At 42.4% G+C, this 22,959-nt stretch overlaps 1 protein-coding gene across 3 annotated transcripts in view; it reads right to left on the bottom strand.

The window, feature by feature from the left end:
- The window catches only part of CEP68 (centrosomal protein 68), a gene marked incomplete at its 3' end in the record, with an annotated part of 27,413 nt that extends 4,454 nt beyond the window's left edge, over positions 1–22,959 (bottom strand). The window contains exons 1-6 of one of the 3 annotated variants that reach the window (XM_081940863.1): positions 22,793–22,959; positions 16,403–16,516; positions 13,494–14,918; positions 12,143–12,265; positions 6,283–6,379; positions 4,728–4,806 (exon numbers count right to left, since the gene is read on the bottom strand). In XM_081940863.1, the coding sequence (XP_081796989.1) occupies positions 4,728–4,806; positions 6,283–6,379; positions 12,143–12,265; positions 13,494–14,918; positions 16,403–16,447 (1,769 nt within the window). In that variant the 5' untranslated portion in view covers positions 16,448–16,516; positions 22,793–22,959. Of the gene's footprint in view, positions 1–4,723; positions 4,891–6,282; positions 6,380–12,142; positions 12,266–13,493; positions 14,919–16,402; positions 16,517–22,792 lie in introns of those variants that run through there. The other 2 variants (XM_081940861.1, XM_081940862.1) reach the window with 2 other exon arrangements.

The raw sequence follows: 22,959 nt of genomic DNA, 5'->3' as shown, positions 1-22,959 counted from the left end.
CATTTACTGTGACAACCATGTTACTAACTTAGCAATAGCACTTAATATACCACTTCACTGTGGTGAGAGGTTTACAGGCCTCTAAGCAGTTTACAGAGTCAGCATATTTCCTCCAACGATCTGGTTCCTCATTTTACCAACCTTTGGAAGGATGGAAGGCTGAGTCAATCTTGAGCCAGTGAGGATAGAACCTGTGGCAGTCAGCAAAATTAGCCTGCAATACTGCATTCTAACTACTGCGCCACCATAGCTCTTACTGTAATAACTAGAGTAATTCACTTAACAACTGTGGCAAGAAAGGTTGTGAAATGAGGCAGAACTCACTTGACAACTGTCTTGCTTAGGTAACGTAAAGTTTAGGCTCAACTGTGATCATAGGTTGAGGACAACATGTACTCCGAATATATAATCTTACATTTACTTATAAAAAAGCCTGCTTATTCTACGTTGTATTATATAAATTCAGAAAATGGGGGAGGGGGGTGGGGCAAGATAAAAGAATAAAGGAATACAGAAATACAGAGAAAGCTAGTGGTGCATTCATTCATTATTCTTAAATCACTTTATTCTTGTTTAGTATTTTTTCTAATGCTGAAACTTGGCAGAAACGTACCATATTTTTCAGAGTATAAGACATACCTCCCCCCCCCTCGTAAGAGGGTGAAAATTTGGGTGCGTCTTATACACTGAATATAGCCCCACCAACCTGATGGCCCCCACCCTTTGGCCTCTGCCTCCCAGCAATTTACCTCCTTGCAGCAAACGGGGAAAATGGGGCTTACAGAGGTAGCAATAGGCTATGGCTGTTATGGCGAAACTATAGCACGCATACCAGAAGTGGCACACAGAACCATTTCTCCTGGCCATCACCAGTTGCTCTTCGGGGTTCGGGGTGCAGCAGCCAGGTGGTCTTCATGTGCATTGGCGTGCCAGAAAGCAGAAGAGTATCCGCCCGGTGCGCATGCGCACACTAGGAAAATTATCTTTTTGCTTCAAGGGCTGCACATGCGTGTCGGCCATTTGGTGATCTGGTTCCTGGCGGACATCCACACACAAAAACCACCAATAGGAAGAGCAACAGCCGCACATGCCAAAAGACATGGAGAGGTGATCTCGGCTGTCGCTTCTTAGCAGAGCAGAGCTGTGGTTGGGGTTTACCTCCATCCCCACCCAAGCAGGCTTCTTGCACGGCTCCAACCCGTGGCTCTGATGAGGATCCGCAGTACGAAGCGCTGCTGCTTCCAGCCGGGATATATTCTGCCAGGCCTTCGGTGGCGTCTTTAGGCTGGTAGCTTGCCCCCCCCCCCCCCGCCAGCAGTCCTCCAGCGTCCTGGCTGGAAGCAGCAGCGCAACAGTCGCCATTACCAGGGGCGAAGGGATGGCGGTGGCGAGAACAGGTGACCGCCACCCCTTCGTCCCTTCCCCAACAACGGCTGTTGCGCTTCCGCTTCCAGCCGGGATGCTAGCAGAGGAGCTGCTGGTGGGGAGACGAGCTACCTGCATAAAGACGTCACCAAGGGTCTGGCAGAATATATCCCGGCTAGAAGCAGCAGCACTCCGGACCACGGATCCTCATCAGAGCCGCGGCTGCAGCTCTGCAAAAAGCCTGCTTGGGCAGGGGGGGAGGGAGGGAAGCTCGGGCCTGCCCACCCTCGCCATTGCCACTCCTTCGCCCCCAGTACCAGGACGCCTTGGCAACGCTCGCCTCACGTGGCACCAAGTGGTGTGTGTGTGTGTGTAATGGGGGCTGGCTGGGACCGATCAGCTGAGAGGCTGGCAAAGGTTTCTCCAAAGCCAAGGCTCTCGGAGGAAGAAGGTAGGGCTGCTGGCTGGCATTCACTTCCCTTACTGTTCACCGCCACCGCAGGAAGGAGCATTACCACTACCACCCTGCTGGCTTCAGCCCAGGCCTCGCCTGCCCTGCTTAGCTGGCGGGGAAAGTGGCGAGGGAGCGAGCAGCGATGAGCAGAAAGGGAAATGAGCGCCAGCCAGTATCCCTACCTTTTTCCTCCGAGAGTCACAGCAGTTGGGAAACCAAGGCTTCTTTGCCAACCTCTCAGCTGATCGGTCCCATCCAGCCTGTTACACACACACACACACACACACACACCACTTGTTGCGAGTGCTGCTGGGGAGAAATCAGCAGGAAGGGGAGAAGAAAACAAACTTCTGCTAGGAATGGTCTTCTCCCTCTCCCGATTTCTCCCCAGCAGCACTTACCTCGCGCGGCAACGTGTGTGTGTGTGTGTGTATAACCGGTTGGATGGGACCGATCAGCTGAGAGGCTGGCAAAGGAGCCTTGGTTTCCCCACTGCTGCGGCTCTCAGAGGAAGGACACAGGGATACTAGCCGGCACTCATTTCCCTTACTGCTCATCACCACTCGCTCCCTCGCCACTTTCCCGATCAGCCGGTCAGCTAAGCAGGGCAGGCAGGGCGTGGGCTGAAGCCAGCAGGGAGGGGGCAGTAATGTTCCGTCCTGCAGGGGTGGCAGCGGTGAACAGTAAGGGAAGCGAATGCCAGCCAGCATCCCTGCCTCCTTCTTCCGTGGCAGTGGAGAAACAAAGGCTCCTTTGCCAGCCTCTCAGCTGATCGGTCACAGCCAGCCCCCGTTACACACACAGACACGCAAACGCACACCACTTGCTGCCGCGTGAGGTAAGCGTTGCCAAGGAGAAATCAGGAGGAGAGGGAGAAGGCATCCCTAGCAGAAGTTTGTTTTCTTCTCCCCCTCCTGCTGATTTCTCCCCACAGCGCTCGCCTCGTGCTGAGGCAAGCCTGGTGGCTCTCAAAAGGAATGAAACAGGTGCAGCGCTCTTCCAACAGCCGAGGAAGGGAGAGGAGCCAGGTCCACGGCTTTTGGAGGAAGTGCCCGCGCCCGCTTCATTCTCTTTGGGAGCCGCCTTGCAAAATGGGGAATTTTCTGACATTTTGCAACTGGAGCCAGCCCAGCACCCTGTGCACATTGGCCGCCCCGAGGCTCACAACCATCGTCTCCTGAAGCAAAACTGGCCTCCTCCAGCCTCTCGGAGGCCCTCCAGAAGCCGGAAATGGTTTCAGGAAAGCCTCCGAAGGCTGGAGAGGGCAAGAAGTTAGGAAACAATCCATTTCTGACTTCCAGAGGGCCTCTAGGGAGGCGGGGAGGCCATTTCTGCCCTCCCCAGGCTTCAGGAAAGCCTCCAGACCTGGGGGAGGGGGTGCATGCGAATGGGGTCAGGTGCGCATGGGCAGTTGGGTGGGGAATTGAGTGGGCACATGGGGGGTGCAATAGTGCGCGCGTGCAATTCTGGCATGCCGTTAAAAAAAAACAGCCTGATTAGCACAAGAAAAAAAATATGCCTCTGCCTCCCAGTAATTTCCCTCCTGCAGCAAATAGCAAGTTACACTTTCAATTTCAGCATGGGCCTCCAGATCAGCTGTTTCAGGCTGCCTGCAGCCTGAAACAGCTGATCTGGAGGCCCATGCTGAAATTGAAAGTGTAACTTGCTATTTGCTGCAGGAGGGAAATTACTGGGAGGCAGAGGCATATTTTTTTTCTTGTGCTAATCAGGCTGTTTGCTGCAAGGAGATACGTCAGTAACTATAAATGTATAGAATGTTCAAATTATTAGACTTATTTTTTAAAGACTGCTTTATTATTGTTCTAGACAACTTAACAAAATGAAGAATCCTTTTAAAATAAATGCTTGATCTGAAGAGGCCCAATGCTATTGTATCTTCTTTTAAATAGCAGAGAACATATACTTCCAGAAAGCCACATCAATTTTAACAGCTTCTGTACAAGTATAGTCTGAAATGTATCAGTGTCCTGTTATCTGACTTAGTCAAGTTTGGAGTAGATCTATTTAAATAATTGGGAGAAGTTAGTGTGAATACATTTAAGAAAACTTTCTGGCATTAATATACTGCCATAATGTACATTTCTCCAATTCTTTGCTATTTCTATGAGTCAGGCACACATGCACAGAAATATACCACAAACAGCATATATTGTCTGTACTGTTTGCTATTTGTTGCAAGGAGGCAAATTGCTGGCAGGCAGAGGCAGATTTTTTTCCCCTTGTTTTCCTCCCCAAAAGCTGGGTGTGTCTTATACTTTGGAGCATCTTATACTCCGAAAAATATGGTAGTTGCCTAATTTACACTCACTACACAACTGGCATTCTTAACCACTCTGGCGAAAGCCACACAGGCTTTGCATTTTGGGGAGTGGTTTTACTGTGGAGCCCTTAGTGCTTTCTGAGCTTGTTTGTTTGCAGCTATTTCATTTCCCGACAAGGTCACATCCTAAGTGCTTGTGAATGTGGGGTTTGCTCCCTGTTTATATATAGCAGTTTGTTCTGTCTTTGTCAGTCAGTGGAGTGTGTGGTTTTTTCCCCCCCTTACTGTATCCTTGATTAGAGTACAGTCTTTCTGCTTGATTGTCTAGTGATAATCCCTGCCTATCCGGATGTTGGCTGCTGGACAGGATGTGTGTCTTGTGTTTTTATTTGCCTTAGTTTTTGTTTTGTTTCACTATTTTTGGAGGAACAAGATTCAGGAAGGCAACCCTAAATCTTTTACCTGATTCACTTGGTTAAAGGAGCTGAGGACAGAAATGATGTTTTGCTAGTTCACAAGATAGAAAATTCTACATGGCCTTAGCATGAGATCCAGGAAGATATACTTCAACAAAAAAATGTATTATTTAATATCCACCCTTCCCAGTGTCCTTTTCCTCTTGCTTACTCAGATGTATCTTTGTGGACTGCAGTTTCTTGAACATCACAATGCTTCCTCAAGCCGTCATCAAGAGTATATATGGCTGCTAAAATACATTCATACAATTGTTCAGCACGTCTTTCAAGCATATCCGAATGTTTTGCAATCAAGCCAAGCATTTTCTGTAAAACTATTAAGCAAAGAGTAGGATACAAATTACACCATGCAACAGCTGAATAGCAGGATATAAGCAAGCTTTTCTAAATGCCTACACTACAGGGTTACAAGAGTAAGTGCTACAGAATCTGGCTCCTTTGTTTAACCATGTACTGATGAGAAGCAGCAAATATTCTGCCTCTTTCCTATACCCTGTTTCCCTAAAAATAAGACCTCCCCGGATAATAAACCCAATCGGGCTTTTGAGCGCATGCACTAAAATAAGCCCTCCCCCCAAAATATTGCAACATAGCAGCAGTCAGGAGGTGACCATGCTCATTGCCTCCTGCACCTTAAAAATAATAAGACCTCCCCAAAAATAAGACCAAGCACTTATTTCAGGGGTCAAAAGAAAATAAGACCCTTACACGGTACCTTTACAACAGGACAGGCCTGGTCTGAAAATTAAGTCATGTGTTTCTCTCAACTTCTGATGTGTGAAGATACCCAGCTTACTCTCCCTTAAAGATTATTGTAACATTACAGAGAAGTGGGGGCAGAAACGTAAGCTGCTTGAAAAAAAAAAGGAATATCAAAATAACTAAATGTGTGCTACAATGTACAGGTTAAACTACAAATGCCACAAATACTTTAATGTTCTGCAATTCAACCCTTTACCAGTAATTAATTAAATTTTGAAAACACTTAAAGTTTGTTCAAAGAACCCAAACTTGAATTTATTCAGCTTTCAGAGAAAAAGTATATGTTTCCATTATTTCATCATCATTGAAATGTGTGTAATTTAAGACGAAATCCTGTATCAAATTACTAGAAGTAAATCCTACTGACAAACACCCTAAGACTTATATCCAACTTGCCACTTGCAGGCTCACTATTTCTAAAACGAGAACTAGTGTTTAAAAAAAAATTTTTTTAATTAAATGGGCCCAGGCCCCTTTTATAGGTCCTCGCTTAACAATAACTCATTCAGCATTTGTGTTTGAATTTATGATGGCATTTGAACAAGTCATACTATCAATCTTTAAAGTTCTAGTTACCATAGCATGCCATGTCACATAATTATGATCTAGGTGCTTGGCACCCAGGTAACAAATGCAGCTTATAGCATCCAGCAGTCGTGTGATCACTATTTGCAATCTTCTTTGCCAGTTTTCTGGCAAAGTCAATGGAAAAATGAGCTGGAGGTTACAAATGGCCACTACATTGAATCCTCACTTAGTAAATCTATGGTTATTCACTTAATGATGGCAATTGGAACTGCTGAAACTTCTGTCACCAGATAGCATGTTCACATGACATCACACTTTACAACTACTTGCTTGGCAACAGAAATTCCAGCCCCACTTACAGTTATTAAGTGAGGACTACTTGTATTTTCAAACTCCTATATTAATTGCTTCCTTACCTGGTGAATTTGTTGACATGCATTTAAGAAGATTTTCACCATCGTGCAACACGCTTTCAGTCAATGCTTGGTGCTCAGCTAAATCTTTTTTAAATTCCTGTCAAGAAATATTGTGAAGTGTAATATGCTTGCTTGCCTAGATCAGGTCCCACTCACAAGAATTAACCTACTTGTTCAACAGAATTTATATGATAATGGATCTTTTTTTAAAGAATCTAACAAATTATCTATTATTCAAACTAGAGGATACTTAAGTTCAAAAAGAGTGAGTGAAATCCACTGAGAACTTTAAACACAATAGATTAATTTTGACATACAACTCTCACAATCTTCTCTGGAGTCAGAAAATTCACTAAAGCAGATTTGGTGAATGACATCTGAACAGAGTGAAGAAAGAGGAAGGGTCACTGCATAGATTCCTTAAGTGTTTTATATAATAGTGAATGTTAGCCAGATATATTTATAAGTTACAACACAGACTTAATAAAAATGCGGTAAAAGTTAATTTTTGATACTTCAATTTATTAATGAGGTTGGGCCCCAATAAAATCCCACTTTTGGTTGCAAGCATGTTCTCTTCAAATGAATGAACCCTCTCAATTAATCTGTTTAAGATTGCCTTGCACAAGTTTAATATCCCCCCCACCCCCAATCCTAGTACTGTTTAGCAATCTTGTTGCTTAAGTAGAGAGTTTTGTGAGGGAGTTCATTTATTCATTTTTTTCCCTGTGCAAGTCGCTAAGAGTTGTTTTGACTGAGTTAGTACAGAAATATACCGTATTTTTCAGAGTATAAGACGCACCACAGTATAAGATGCATCAAGGTTTTGAAGTGGCAATTTTTTAAAAAAGTAGGTAGGTAGATAGAGGGGGGGGGGAGAGAGAGAGAGAGAGAGAGAGAGAGAGAGAGAAATACAGTAGAGAGAGAAATACAGTAGATAGGTAGGGAGAGAGAGTAGGTAGGTAGGTACGTAAGTAGATAGAGGGATAGAGAGAGAGAGAGAGAAATACAGTAGGTAGGTAGGGGGGAGAGAGAGTAGGTTGGTACTGTGTTTCCCTGAAAATACGACATGTCCTGATAATAAGGCCATACCACATTTTTCTGGTGGGCAAAAATATAAGCCCTCCCCCGCAAATAAGCCCCCTGGACAACCCCCCACTTCCAGCCAGGCAGAGCGCCGCTCACCAACTTAGCGGTATCCCGAAGGTGCCAAGCCGCATGAACTGGGGGGGGGGAGGCAAAGGTGAGCGCGTTGATTGGCGCCTTCGGGATACCGCTAGGTGAGCAGCGCTGTGCCCAGCTGAAGAGGGGGGTTGCCGAACGGCTGCTCTCTTCCGAGCAGGCTCCCAAAGAGCCGGGCACAGCCTCAGGGGCGAAAGGTTGTGTTGAGCTGTCGCAGCAGCGCAACGCAACAGCCATGAAGCGACCATGCTCACGAGCAGCCACCCAGCAAACCCCCTTTCCAGCCGGGCACAGCACCATTCACTGACCTAGGGGTATCACCAAGCCGCTTGAGCACCTGTTCGCTGCTTTCCAGCTCCCGCGGCTTGGCGCCTTTGAAATAGCAGTGAATGGCGCTCTGCCCGGCTGGAGAGCGGGGTTGCATGAGCAGCTGTTCCATTCTCGCTCACGCGCCTCCCAACCTCACGATGCCCTGACCCAGCTCTCTCCAAAGAGGAAGAGCACCTCCGCTGCTGCCGCATGGCTTTTTCTGTGGTTTCCAAACCGAGTCTTCTGGCAGTGGCTGCTCTGGGCGTACACTCTATGGTTGTATGCTCTGCCGGCAGCTGGCCCACAACCATAGAGCGTACCCCAGAGCGGCCACTGCCGGAAGACTCGGTTTGAATTTATTCAGCTTTCAGAGAAAAAGTATATGTTTCCATTATTTCATCATCATTGAAATGTGTGTAATTTAAGATGAAATCCTGTATCAAATTACTAGAAGTAAATCCTACTGACAAACACCCTAAGACTTATATCCAACTTGCCACTTGCAGGCTCACTATTTCTAAAACGAGAACTAGTGTTAAAAAATTTTTTTTTAAAATTAAATGGGCCCAGGCCCCTTTTATAGGTCCTCGCTGCAGAAAAAGCCAGGCGGCGGCAGCAGATGTGCTCTCCCTCTGCGGAAACCCGCTCGCAAGAGAGCACCCACCCAGCAACCCCAAAACAATGAACCCTCCCTTCATAATAAGGCCAAGCCATATTTTGTGGGTAAAAAGAAAATAAGACCCTGTCTTATTTTCGGGAAACACGGTAGGTAGATGTTTCCAGGTGTATTTATACATGTGCTAGAGAAGGAAATCTGACAATCTGCAGCACCTAAGACTTTGTTTCTGCTGGCATAGCACTTAATCTAATTTTCATCAAAGAGCTTTCCAAAAAGGGGGGGGGAGGGACTTTTTGCACTCTGCAAACCTCCAAAAAATGGGCCCATTTTTTTAAAAAAAGGCATGAATAGCCTTTGGGGGTTTTGTGGAGTGCTCCTGGGGGGTTGCGCCCTATGTTCCCTCTAAGGTGCGCGGCTGCGCGGCTGTGCACATGGCAAGTAAATACCGTGCAGCGGTTTCCCACTGCCGCGCAGTGTCATTTACCGGACACGGACTGCAGTCCCTGCACTCTGCAGAACAGCCGCGGAATCGCGAACGAAACCCCCTCCAGCTAAACAGGACACATTTTTTTTAAAGTTTGGGTGGAATTGGTGCGGTTTATTATGCGGCTGCATGTGGGTGGCATCTCCTGATTCTCCACGCTTCGGACCTGTCAACAAAGCCTTTCCCCATCCTGCGCCGGGTACTCGCTTGCGTGCAAGCCAGCGCCCTAAATGGGGCTGGGTCCGGTCGTCTCCTCCCTGCCTTTCCTTCCCTTTTTATGTCCTGTCTCGGATGTGCGGGCGGGCATGCGCATACTGTGGACTCACCCGCTTAGACGCCGAGGTTGCTGCGTGCTTAGCTGCGTGCGTATCTCCTCCTGGCTTTTTTCCTCTTACGTGCCCCCTTGGTGCAGCAGGCTAACGCCAGCCAAAGGAGTGGGGCGGACGGCATGGCACAACTAGGTAAATTATAACCCACAGATTTCAATCCTATTTAATTTTTAATGGTATCAAATTTAGCTATAAAGTGGCCTTACCTACTTTTTCCCCCTGGGGCTGCTAAATTCTGGCCTGGATTTCCTATTGTTCAATTTGTGTCATGGACTTAATCATTTTAAATTCCATTAAATGCCAGTACACATCCTTTCTGCCAAGAGATCAGAAAAAACAATGCTCTAATCTTCTGATATTTAAATAATTCATAATGTTGTTTAGATATATAATTTGGATTACATTTGAAAGCTCTGCATTGATTAAATACTATGGAATACAATCCTACAGCAGTTCTTTCTTTTTTGGTTTTAGAAAAGGATAATCCCCTTTTTAGCCAGGCTTTTTGAATTAGTTTATGGTGATGTTAACACTAGTTTTTAAGTAGATTTCAATTTTTTGAAAAATCTGTTAGCTGCTTTGAATGCCTTGGAGATGAAAATATGGGGTACAAAACTGAAATAATAAAAATTAGTTCATTCATTTTGAAAAATAAATGCAATACTTGATTAATTTCATATCTTTATTCAAAATAGTTTTGGCAAGGGGGAGTTTCATGATAAATTATTTTATTACATTTATATTGCATTTATATATTATATTTATTACATTTATACTCCACATTATATATTTGTATTGTTATTTTAGTGTTTATGTCAATTTTGATTGATATTATATTGATATATCAATACAGATTTTAGTCATACTAAATAACAATGACTGCTATTATTTACCAGCATTAAATATTTACAGTTTTTAATATTGACAGTCATATTTTAGAATAATAGGATTATCTTTTAATAGGATAATTGGCAAAATCTAATTCAGATGTGATGGGTTGCATTCCAAAGGAATGTGAGGGGACAGGTTGCCTGCAAAATGCCAGGGCCCAGGCTGTTGGTGCCATGTCTCTCTCTAGCCAGTCTAACAATGTAAAGGTTGAGCAGAGAGGCTTTTTTTTCCCAGTGTGACCAGAAAAGTATAGTGTTTGAGCGGCACATTTTCATGCCTGGCATTCATCGGGCTGAAACCTCACTCGCAATTGGCGCTTGACGCTTGGAACGTTGTGCAAATATCCAGCAGATGTGACAGAAGTTCAAACTGTTGCTCTCTTAGGTGCTCAAGCATGAAAACACTATACTTTTCCGCTCACACTGAAAAAAAATTAGAGGGAACATTGGTTGCGCCCCCCCAAAACAAGCAAAAAATGGCCCGTTTTTCACAAAAACTGGCTAGTTTTTTGTCAAGAAAATTGCATGCATAGCCTTATGGAGGCTTATAGAGTGTTCCTGGGGGCTGGGAGGGCAGAAATGAGCAAAAAAACAGACCATTTTTTGCTCATTTCTGCCCTCCCCAGCCCCCCAGGAGCTCTCTGAAAGCCTCCTACAAGCTATGCATGGCCATTTTGGTGAAGGGGCAGGCCTCGGGAGGCAAAAAATGCTGTATTCAGTGTCTAAGACACACCCAGATTTTAGGCCTCTTTTTTGAGTGAAAAAAGTGTGTCTTATACTCTGAAAAATAGCGTATTTTTCGGAGTATAAGACGGACTTTTTTCCCTAAAAAAAGGAGCTGAAAATCTGGGTGCGTCTTATAAACTGAATACAGCATTTTTTGCCTCCCGAAACCCCGCCACCTTCACCAAAATGGCCATGCATAGCTTGTAGGAGGCTTTCAGAGAGTTCCTGGGGGGTTGGGGAGGGCAGAAATGAGCAAAAAACGGCCTGTCCCCCCCCCCCCAAGAGCACACTATAAGCTTCCTAAAGGCTATCCATGCCTCTTTTTTGACAAAAAATGGGCCCATTTTTTGCTCGTTTTTGGCTCCCACCCCAGCCCTCCAGGAGCACTCTACAAGCCTCCTAAGGGCTATTCATGCTTTTTTTTTGAAGGGAAAAAAGAGGGGGGGAGAAGTTTTCGCGAAAAACAGACCATTTAAAAAAAAATTCTTCAAAACCTTGCTGCGTCTTATACTCCAGTGTGTCTTAATACTCAGAAAAATGCAGTATATAATGAAAGAAAAACTCTTCAACATTATAGTCAGAGAGCAGTAGTTTTGTCCAGTTACTGGATAAAAGCTAAGTGGTTTCATGTGATAGAATGAAGTACTTTTGAAATTTTTGTTTATATTTTAATCTGCTCAACAACTATTCTTCTCTAGGTAGACAGCTCATCAAGAATTAGAATCAGCATCCAGAATAAAGTATGTAACAGATCAATAAAGCATTACCATTACTGACATTAAAGTTAGATTCCGCAAATGAATTCCATGTTTTATTTATTTATATTTTTTTTGTCCGTGCCTCTGAGTCAGTGTACTCTGGTGACTTGCTTGGACTGGTCTTTACAATTTTCTTGACAAGCTTTTCAGAACTGGTTAGTCCTTGCCTCCTTCCTAGTCTGAGAGAGAAAGGTTCATCCAACTGTTTAGGGCCTAAGGCTGAACTAGAATTCATAGTCTCCCAGTTTCTAGCTTAATACCACTGTATTCCATACAGGGCATCAAAGGAGACCAGTATTATTCTATGTGTTAATTATTTTGATAAGGGTTCACACCATTTTACAACTATCTAACTGCCACTTTCAAGCATCAATTCTGCCAATGCAAAGAAATACATAGGATGAGTTAGCATATCTTTCCAATGTCTTCTACAAAGGGCTGCAAGAAAGAGTTAGCAAATGTAGGCTTACATATTACCCAGGCTGCATAAATATATATGTATTACAAGTGTAATAAAAATGAACACCACTATTGAAATTCAAGGAGAGAATGTAGTTAGTTACCAGGTAGTTTTGAAATGATGCTTTAATACTTTCAACATTTCGTTCGGGAGGAATCCATTCATCTATAACGTCTGCCACTTTATGCAGCCAACAAATGAGCTCTTCCAACTGACAGCAAAACACCTATATAGATAATTCAGGAAAAATGTATTCATTAAGCTACATTCAAATTTGGAACCAGTGGATTTGATCGGTTTAAATTGGACGATTGCCACAGATTATTGTATGTATTAATTGTGAGGAAATAGGAATATTTACTAAGGTCATCACAAAGTTTGCAAGATTCCAGAGAGTGCTAGCTTAATTCTACAAAATACTTAGATATTTCAAAACACTAAAATCCAAATCTCTGAAATTAAAAAGAAAAATGTAGAACGGGACTATTCCAAATTTCTGTCAAGAACTCTTCTTACTGAAAAATCATATGGGAAATTATGGGGAAACATCAGTGGTTTCCTAATTACAGCTGAAAACATTGAAGTTGGCTGCCCTTCATACATTCAAAATTCAGAAATGAGGCATACTGATAGGATCAAATGGGAGGTAGAAAGTGAAATATGGTTGGTGACAAAAGCTTTCTAGAGAACAAAATTCTTCAGGGCAGCGTACCAAGAGTGCCGTTTTGCAAATGTATCACCTCATTCAAAGCAATATCTTCTAAATGGTATAGGTGCAAGTAGAGCACTTTTTTGAAGTGCTTGGGGGCTTGGAAGTTCAGTGCAGCTACTTCAAGCGTTTCCTTGGGACTCTGCACGTTTATCAACAATGTTCTGGGGGAAACTGCCCCCCAAATATGTAACTACTGTATACAGAAAGTATGCTAGCTTTTCACGAATCCCTACACAGCTGTTTATTATATTATCATATTAATTTGTGATAAACTAAGGATGTAGAAGATTCCATAGTCCATCAATGGAGAAAATCCTCAAATTAAAAGAACAGGATTTGGACAGAATATAATAAGCAGTTGACCTTCTTGCTAGAATTCAATACCAGGGATGTATTGATATCCCTGGGAACTCAGAAAGTACTACAACACAGAATAGTAAAATGTTCCCATTTAAACTAAATGTAAACCAGCCACAACACAGGGTCTTAATTCCTGTACAAAAGAATACATGAAGGTCAAAGGAGGAAAAGATATGCTGCCCAGCACACAAGGTGAGATGTTAAATTTATAGTAATGTGAAAAGCTTATTAATTCTTCTGAACTATCTATCATGCAATGCAGTGATTGACAGTATGAACTGAGCTTTCACAAAGACAATGAACCCCAATGAAAATTTTAAAATATACATAGTATGTTTAATTTTAAAACAATGAGATTGAGATTTTTTTAAAAAAAAATTACCTTCATACACTGCGCAAGAGAGTGATGGTCCTTCTTTGCCTTGATAGAAAGGAACTCTGGGCATCTTATTTCAAGAAAATCAGTGCTAGCAGTTTCTCTTGACTCACTTTCCTGCTCCTTGCTGGTTTGATCCCTTAAAATGTCCATCTCATCAGGTTCTTGGAAATTACATGTATGGAAAGAGTCAGAATACAATTCCCACTGACTCTCATTGCCATCGCTGCTATTCCCTTGAACCTCTGACAGAAGCTGCTCTCCATTCACACTGATGCAGGGGAAGTCATCCTGTACCTGGCCAAGTTCAGGTTTCTTTATAGTCAGTGTAAGATCAGTTAGTTGCTGGGCCAATGTCCCTAACTCCTTGAGTCTTGGCGGCAAGGAGAGATATTCATCATCACTGGGCCATTCTTTCCGTAAGGGCAGTACACTTGTGGAGCTCAAGAAGTTTCCACTAGCAGCTCTTCTCCTCAAAAAACACCCATGCCTCTTTTTGTGGTATTCCTCCTCAATTACAAAAGTGGAATGAGATGGCTCAGGGCACCCAGGAGATAAACTAGGTGTCATCCTTCCAGAAATGTCAATTCCACCCTCCGCCAGGGACATTTTCCCAATGGGCGATATTCTGTAGTGAGAAACTGGAACTGAGCATTCAAGCTTTTTCAAGAAAGGATTTGAAAGTCTCTGTGTGGTAGGGCTCTCCCTGGTTTGATGTTCTTGGTCCCACATACTCACAGACTTCAAGGTACTCTCGGGGGAAATGGAGAGGCTATCGAGATCAATTCCAGAATCGTGAACAGTGGGATATTTGAGATTTTTGGGAAGCTTGTATTTTGGCCGTAAAGGGTAAGTATAATCAAGCAAGTCCTCATATTCTTTATTAGGATTCCAAAGGGGGGACTGACGGTCTGGCGACGGTGGTAGAAAATCGGGTATTGCACATGCCCAGTAATCAGCCTGGAAGGTGGACATCCTTCTCATTTGCCCTGCTACAGAACAGCTTCTTGCGGGTATTAGTTTCTGCATGCCCAGTTTGGGACTTTCTTCATAGTCGGTCAGGATGTTTTGATACCAAGGAATAGGTATTTCATATGATGGGCAGGCTCCAGTAGCTGAAACACTTCTTGATCTTTTCAGTTCCTGTGATTCAAAACCAGTGTCCTCCAGAGGTTGTAAGGAACTGAAATTTCTAGGCAATACAGACATTTTGGCACTGAAATGTGGGCTTCTTTTACCTGGTAAATGCCTTGGAGTGGATGAATAAGGGATAACTAGTGCTTGTCTCCTACAGTCCATATCAAGATTGCTAACCGACCTGGTGGCAGGACAAAGAAATCTAGAACTTGGAGCGTTTGTTGGGAGAACTCTTGGAAATTCCAGAATATTGTGAAATGGCTTAGTTCCATCAGAGCATTTCACCCCATCCCCCTGAACGGTTTGTTTCATAAAGGAGAAAACAAAAAAGAAATGTTATATTCCAGGACATTTAATTCAGGGTAGCTAACTGCCTTTAGCTTAACTCACAAGAATTAAATTGATGTTTACATGGATTTAAGCGGGGAGCTATAACTGCTATATCCATTGGTATATTGATTTTATTTTATTAAATATATATGCCATCTGAATTCCAGAGATTCATAAGGTACATCAGGTTTCATATAAAATCTGCATTATTTTATCCTTCCTTATGATTTAAACATGGCACCAATCTGCATATCATGTATGACAGAAAGCTAAGAAAATGCAAATATAGTCACTCAAATCCTGTTTGTCAAACCATTTGCAGGAGTCATGCAACAAGGGACAAGCTATTCTATAGGACAAAGCATATTGTGGTTTACTTAGCTAATGGCTTTCTTCTCTGGTACTTTCAGGAAAATGAAGTCTAGATCCAACACTTTCACATCGTGCTAAGCTTAGCTAATCAAAGCTTGTCAGCCACTCTGTTTCACTCAGGGCCATCCAATGCATTCTGGAACAACATAACTGTCTCCAAGGTGTCTTAGACCTTAGTGTGATGTACAGACGGAGCCAAAGCTGTGAACGATTCACACTTTCTTTGGGAAGAACAGACCCACGATAGTCTTGTAATCAAGGACTCGGAAGAAAGCTAATATCATTTATTAAAACAGAAAACTATACTTCTTCCAATTAAATACGTATTGGAATAAAAACATCCATAAATTAAGATATTTTTGTTATATTACTACATGAAAGAAAACCAAAGGAAGAAAATAAAACCCTGGAGAATCTAAATGGATGACAGAAGGAGGGAGACAGAGGCAACCTGCTTTATATTAATTAAGCTTTCTTCATATAATGTATCATATAACCAAAGTTTCAATTTTTCAAAGAGAGAAGATATATAATATACATGGCCATAACTATTGCTCCAACTATTTACTCCAGGTATTTTATCAGGGAGTTTAGTGTTTGCCAAGATTTCACATGTGCTTATTTTTCCAGCATTCTCCTTTTTGCCACTACAGACTACATGAATCAAAGCCTACATTGATCAAAGCCTTCAACCGTCGTATCTGTGATTAAAAACCAACATTCCTCTTAAACATTCCATTGGCATCTTTGTTCACCTAGGTGCAGAGTGAAATATAAGAAAGATGCCCTAGCCCTACCCTTGTTTAGAAGAGGAAACAAATTTATTTTTACATCTTTACTTACAGATGTGTACAAGTCAGGGATCAGTGAAACTTTGTCATGCTAGGAATACATTTTTTTTAATGTAAAACACCCAAGGTACATCATAGAAATACTGATCCTGCTAAGTGTCTAAAGGTTACACACCCCTTTTATAAACCTCTATACATTACACCAATAGCAACATTTAATTTTTTTTAAAATCCATATTATTTTCAGTAAGATGATTAGCATAATTAAGAGAAAAATACTCTTACCTGGTGCTTTTCAGAGTTCAAATCACTTCTGCTAAAATGCTGCATGTCACTGCCATTAAGGATTTTGTCAATCAGTATCTCCTTTCTAAGTACTTTGGTTTCCTTTTGTACAATCTGTTAAAAGGCATCAAAAATATTTATGCTTTTGATTCCTCACAAAAACACCAGAAATATTGCAACCAGTTTCCTCTATAGCTATGGAGTTTTTGTACTCCATTCTTTTACAGGTAGTCCTTGCTTAAGCATTCAAAGTTCTGACAGATTTTCCTCCTTCCTCCCCGCCCCAAATTACTTAAAACCTGGTTCCGGAGTTCTGACAGGATCCCACCCTATGGACATATAATTGCATTTTGGGCTCTTGGCAACTGGCTTACTTTTACAGCATCTGTCTGTAGCATCCCACTATCACTTGACTGCAATGTTTGGCATTTACTTCATGTTTCTGGCAAAAAATGCTCATTGGATAAAATGGATTCATTTAAAGACCACAGCATTTGTTATGGGCCATTGCAAAAAATCTTGCAAAATTGCTCACAGTCTCATGTTGACTTGCTTAATGACCATTATTTCAGGACTTAATTGCAGTTATAAATTGGGGATTACTATATGCCCGCTTTTCATCTTCTGCATCCAAGAGTTAATGACTTTTCCTAATTAACTCAAGACAACACAAGTCTGGTCCCGCATGACTTTCCCTAATATCACATCTCTCCCTCATACAGCCTCTAAAGGAGTCTTTTTAACCTCTGAAGTCATCTATAAAACAGATCTGTTTAATTTCAGCACCTTAATCACAAATCTGAAACAATGGCATAAAAACCAAAATAATTATTTCCCAAGCACTAAGCTTGCATTGTTATGCCCTCTCCTGGGCGCTATCTTCAGTGGGACTGAACTTCATGTGAAGACCGAATTGATTTTAAACTTGGATGCATGTTCACTTGGGTTGAAGTTCTGGATAGACAGAAGAGAGGAAAAGGAAGCTGTTATGGAAGGCCATGAATTGATTATTTTAGAGCTGATTTCAACAATGTTTAATTAATGCTATAAAGGCCTGGCTTAGCACATAGATCCCTTTGAAACAGAGACCAAATCTAATGAACTTTGTGCTATTCACATAAGGATTTTATCAGACATCCACTGAACCCAGCATATGTGAAAGTTACATCATGGTTTGCTATAGATGTAACTATTCTAAATACATAGTCTAAATATAATGCATTGTTTAGTACAAAGGCTGAACATAGGTTATTCCTTAAAAGTTATGCTAACACCAGTTCCAAACTGACTAATGTTTTTTCAGAGCTGATGTCCATATCATCACCACACAGGTGCCAAAACCACACCAGCAGCCTTCAAATCTTTTTCCTGCTTCCTCTTATAGGATGTAGGAACATCCTCAACTTTGCCCTCCCTATCTGCCATCTCCGGCTATATTGTCATCAGACAGGAAACACTTGCTTCCATGTTCTTTCAAACAGGTCTCTCTGTCAAAACTGGCCAAACCAAAGGAAAAGGAAGGATGCAGAGAAGGGGAGACAACAATTGGAGATATTCAAAAAGAAACAAAGGAATTGACACTCCCCCCCCCCCAAAAAAATCCAGCCAATTACATTTTCTGGTTCAAATTAAATAATTCACTTCCGCAGGCTGTAGTTTTACTCAAATTTCGTTTCTTAAGAAGAAATGAACAACTGGGACTATTGGCCTGGAGCTAAAGGATGAACAAGATAGTGCTCAGTCATGGATTTATTTCTAGGGAAACTGCTGTGTGGGTCCCCACTAATCAGAGAACAGTACACTTGTCACCAGTGTGGTCAAAGGAAAGATTAGAAACAAAAGGCCTGGATTTCATCATAGGTAAACATCTTCCAATGTATTTTTTTTTATGTGTGCCTTCTGAAAGAGCAAATCTATCAGGAAGAGTTAAACACGGGATACAGCTTCCTGACAGATTTGCTCTTTCAGAAGGCACACATAGTGTAGTCCTTATTGTCACTGTACATCATGTATACAATGAAATTGGTTTTAGCCTCACTGGTGCAATCCATGACAACAAATACGAACAACATAAACAGTATAAAGAATAATCCCTATGCAAGTAATTAGGAAAAGAAAAAGAAAAACTAGTCATAAAAACATGTTGGAAGATGTTTACCTATGGTGAAAGCTAGGCCTTTTATAAACAGCCTCTGTTAAAATGACCATTTCTGTTTCATTCCATGCTTGTCTTTATGTACTGCCTGTGTACAATCAAAACTGCAGTATTAATGCCTACCAAGTACCACCTCAAATATGGTGTGGCTATTGTTACTTTCCTCAACAATGATCTGCTTCACTACCACATAACACCTCTAAGCTGGCTGGCAACTGAACAGTTCTCATGCCAGCCCTGTTTATAAAGCTACCCAGCCCTCAAAGACGCCTCTGCTTCCTGTAGGACTAGGCAGACATCTGAACTAAAGCTCCCACAAGTCTTTGCCATTAGCCACGCTGCGTCCTGGGAGGTATCAGAATGTTCAGATCTGTGCTAAATTGATGCTGGCCACATGGACTCCATTTAATCTCCCAGGACTTCACCAAAGAACTTCTCAGCACATACTCACAATTATTATTATTATCAAGGCAAAGTTTTGTCTTCCCTGATATGAGCAGTTACAATGAGTCTTTCTGAACAACAACCTCCTCTTTATGTATTTGCCCATTCCTGCAAGCAAAATCAATGGCAACAGCTCAAATGCTAACCAGAGATTAGCATTCTGTGAAAAGTTCAATTCACACTTGGAAAGAGTTGGCAAATGAGCTCTCTGGGGGAAGCTACCGGGCAGTGCTGCCTTGTTTCAAAAGAAGGACCCTCTTGTATTACAGCTGGAGGAAGTCTTCCAGATTCTAGATTCTTTGCCCTCTGTTTCTTCCTCCTACTAATGCAAAGCACTGAATTGATGTGAATGTTTTCTAGGCATTCAACTCAGCTTTTGCTTTGCATCAGCACAGTTAAAACAGAGAGTTTAAAAAGGAGATTCACACATTCATGGTGGGGAAAAACAGCCTCTGTGACTCTATTTAACCTTCAATAAAAGGCAATATATATCATGGTAGCAGTTGTAGAATAGAAGAATGACAGCATATGTTCACTTCTAAGGGCGTCTACCTAACCACTATGGGGGACTAATGTATCATGAAGTGAGATCCTTTAATCTGGCTCAACAGGCCAGTCCTCTTATTATTAGCTTCGGCTGCTCACAATGACAATTATAACATACAGAATATTTTGGGACCCTCTTTATGCATGAAAAAAACAGAATCTAGATACTAAATTATGACATGATAAGCTTTCTTGGGATCTTTTCAGTAGGGATCTTTAAGGACCAAAGCCACCAGAAAAAGCATCTGATAAAGGCCACCATTATATTTTTGTTCTACTGTATCTCAAGTCCACAGCTATGACCCAAAAGATAGATTCCATGCAGTGGTGAGATTCAATTTTTTTTACTACCGGTTCTGTGGGTGTGGCATGGTGGGCATGGCAGGGGAAGGATACTGTAAAATCTCCATTCCCTCCCCACTCCAGGGGAAAGTTACTGCAAAATCCACATTTCTTCCAAATCAATTGGGACTTGGGAGGCAAAGAATAGATGGGGTGGAACCAGTCAGAGGTGGTATTTACCAGTTCTCTGAAGTACCGTATTTTTCAGAGTATAAGATGCACCCTTTTCCCTCAAAAAAGAGGCTGAAAATGTGGTTGCATCTTATACATCTAATACAGTATATTTTGCCTCCCAAAGCCCTGCTTCCTTCACACAAATGGCCGTGCATAGTTTGTAGGAGGCTTTCAGAGAGTTCCTGGGGGCTGGAGAGGGCAGAAATGAGCAAAACACGGCCTGTTTTTTTGCTCAATTTTGCCCCCCAGCCCCCAGAAGCACTCTATAAGTCTCCGTAAGGCTATGCATGCAATTGTCTTGACGACAAACGGGCCCGTGTTCGTGAAAAGCAGGCCGTTTTTTTCTTGTTTTGGGGGGCACCCCCCAGGAGCACTCTGCAAGGCCCCCCCCCCAAGGCTGTTCATGCCTTTTATTTGAAAAAAAACAGGCCCGTTTATCCGAGGTTTGCAGAGTGCAAAAACTTTTTTTTTTCCTTTTGGAAAGCTCTTTAACTGATGAGAATTATGTTGATGAAGTGCTGTGCCAGCAGAAACAAAGTCTTAAGGTTTGTCAGCAATTTCCTTCTCCAGCACATGGATAAATACATCTGGAAACATCTACCTACCTACCTACCCTCTCTCTCCCTATCTACCTACTGTATTTCTCTCTCTCTCTCTCTCTATCCCTCTATCTCTCTGCCTACCTACTGTATCTCTCTCTCTCTCTCTCTACCTACCTACTGTATTTCTCTTTCTTTCTCTCCCTCTCTATCCCTCTATCTACCTATCTACTTTTTTAAAAATTTGCCTCTTCAAAACCTTGGTGCGTCTTATACTCCAGTGCATCTTATACTCCGAAAAATATGGCATATAAAGAAGTTTCTTGCTATTGAAAAAATACTGAGAAAACAAATTTTCCGGTTTATCCTATAATCCTGGTATTTCATTGTAGAACAGACTCAATCCCAGACTCAACTTTTTTGAGATCACCCATATATCTATTTGATTTTCTATAGGATTTAATTCTACAATAAAGTTTGACAGGGGAAGAGAATTGTATACCATCCAAGACTATGATTTCCACAGTATGCATTCTTTCAGCCCTAGTTAATTCTGATTCAATTTAGGGACAGCAAATAAACTACAGGTAGTCCTTGATTTACAACCACAATGGAGCCCAACATTTCAATTGCTAAGTGAGACATTTCTTGAGTTTTGTCCCATTTTATGACGTTTCTTGACATGGTTATTAAGTGAATCACTGCAGTTGTTAACACCATCATTTGGTTATTAAGTGAATCTTGTTTCTCCACTGACTTTACTTGTCAGGAGGTTATGGGGGATGAAAACATGATCCCAGGATACTAATATGAGTCCGTTGCCAAGCATCTGAATTTTGATCACATGACCATGGGAGTGTTCAATGGTTGCAAGTGTGAAAAATGGTCATAAGTCACCTTTTTCAGTGCCGTTGTAACTTTGAACAGTCACTAAACGAACTGTTGTAAGTCGAGGACTACCTGTATTTCCACTTTTTGGGGGATAATCAATTTTGCACCTACCCAAAGCTATAACAACTTACTAACATGTAAACAGTTTAAATTAACAGCTGCATATTACATGGTTTGAAAAGGCTTAAGATCAGCTTTTGTTCCTTTGTCAATTCTGCTCAGCCAGATTTAGAAGGGGTTTTATAGTACAATTTGCATGTCTATAGACTTCTTCCACACTCCAATCAAGAACACTCTAACTGTGCATAAGCAAACCACATTTTCCAGTTTAATTCTACATTTTTAGCCATTATGAACAGTTCCCGTAAACTTTTAGGCCTGCTTATTATTTCCTACGGTCTTCATAAAATATCGGCTTAATACCGTGTTGGAGTTCATTTTTCTATAATTCTCTTGCACGATATATAGAGCAGCTTCTTTCTCTTTCTTTCTTTCATCGTACACAATTCAACCCGGAATAGGTTGAGGGAGAGAGAAGAAAATAAATGCTTTTGCTTTACAATGCGTCTTCTGTTTTTTTTCCCCTTTGCTAACAGAATCGAGCTGTCAATCATTCCCACCCACTAACCAAGCCCTTGGATTCGTAGCGTTCCCCGCATTTCTGGAGACTTTTGACGGCCGTCGGAGGAATTCTGTTTCTCGGCGAAAACATTAAGCTCCACAGATGGTCAACTGCACGATCTGAACTGCCACCCGAAAGACCGCTGGCATTTAACAAAACTGAGAGAGACTCGGCCGACAAAGAGGAATGGGATACGGGGGGGGGGGGGTGAGCCACACATACATGCTGTACGCTTTTACCAAAGCAAATTCATGTGAAGCCAGGCGGAAAGCCAGAAGTCCCACACACACATACCCGCTCCCTTTTTCCACGTTTTGCTACCCAGCGAAATCTGCTGCTTTCACTTGCAAACAGTTTTGAGATGCCCAAACCGAAGCAGGAAGGCAGGGCTGCAAAACAAAGGCACTCTCCAGTTGCTATCAACTTGCAAGAGTTGCTATACCATTTCCCGCCCGAAGTAAAGAGCGGTGGCGTCTGTAAAAGGAAAGCGCACACACCCCCGCCGCCCTCAGCATACAGACGATCCATAACTCGGGTGCGCTGGGCCCGATTCTGTCCTCGCAAGATAGGGGGACCATTTCACGCAATCACTTACAACAGCAATTTCAGGCCCAGCAAAACTGCTTGGCCCCGAACCCGGAAAGCTGAAAAGGAGGGTAAAGCATAATAATCTTTACCCGGGAGACCAATGAAGAGCCTGCAATCGTAGGTCGCTTCTTTCGCTCCTCCAACTCGAAAAGCCTCCGCCGACGGCCAAACCTCCTCCTTCAGTGGCAACAACAAAAACGCTGCTTCGCCCGTGCAAGGCTGTGCGCACGCGCACTCCCGTCCTCCACGGAGCTGC

The sequence above is a fragment of the Natrix helvetica genome, assembly GCF_964273705.1.
Source record: "Natrix helvetica genome assembly, chromosome: 2".
NCBI lineage: Eukaryota > Metazoa > Chordata > Lepidosauria > Squamata > Natricidae > Natrix > Natrix helvetica.
This window is presented reverse-complemented; position numbering and strand designations above follow the sequence as displayed.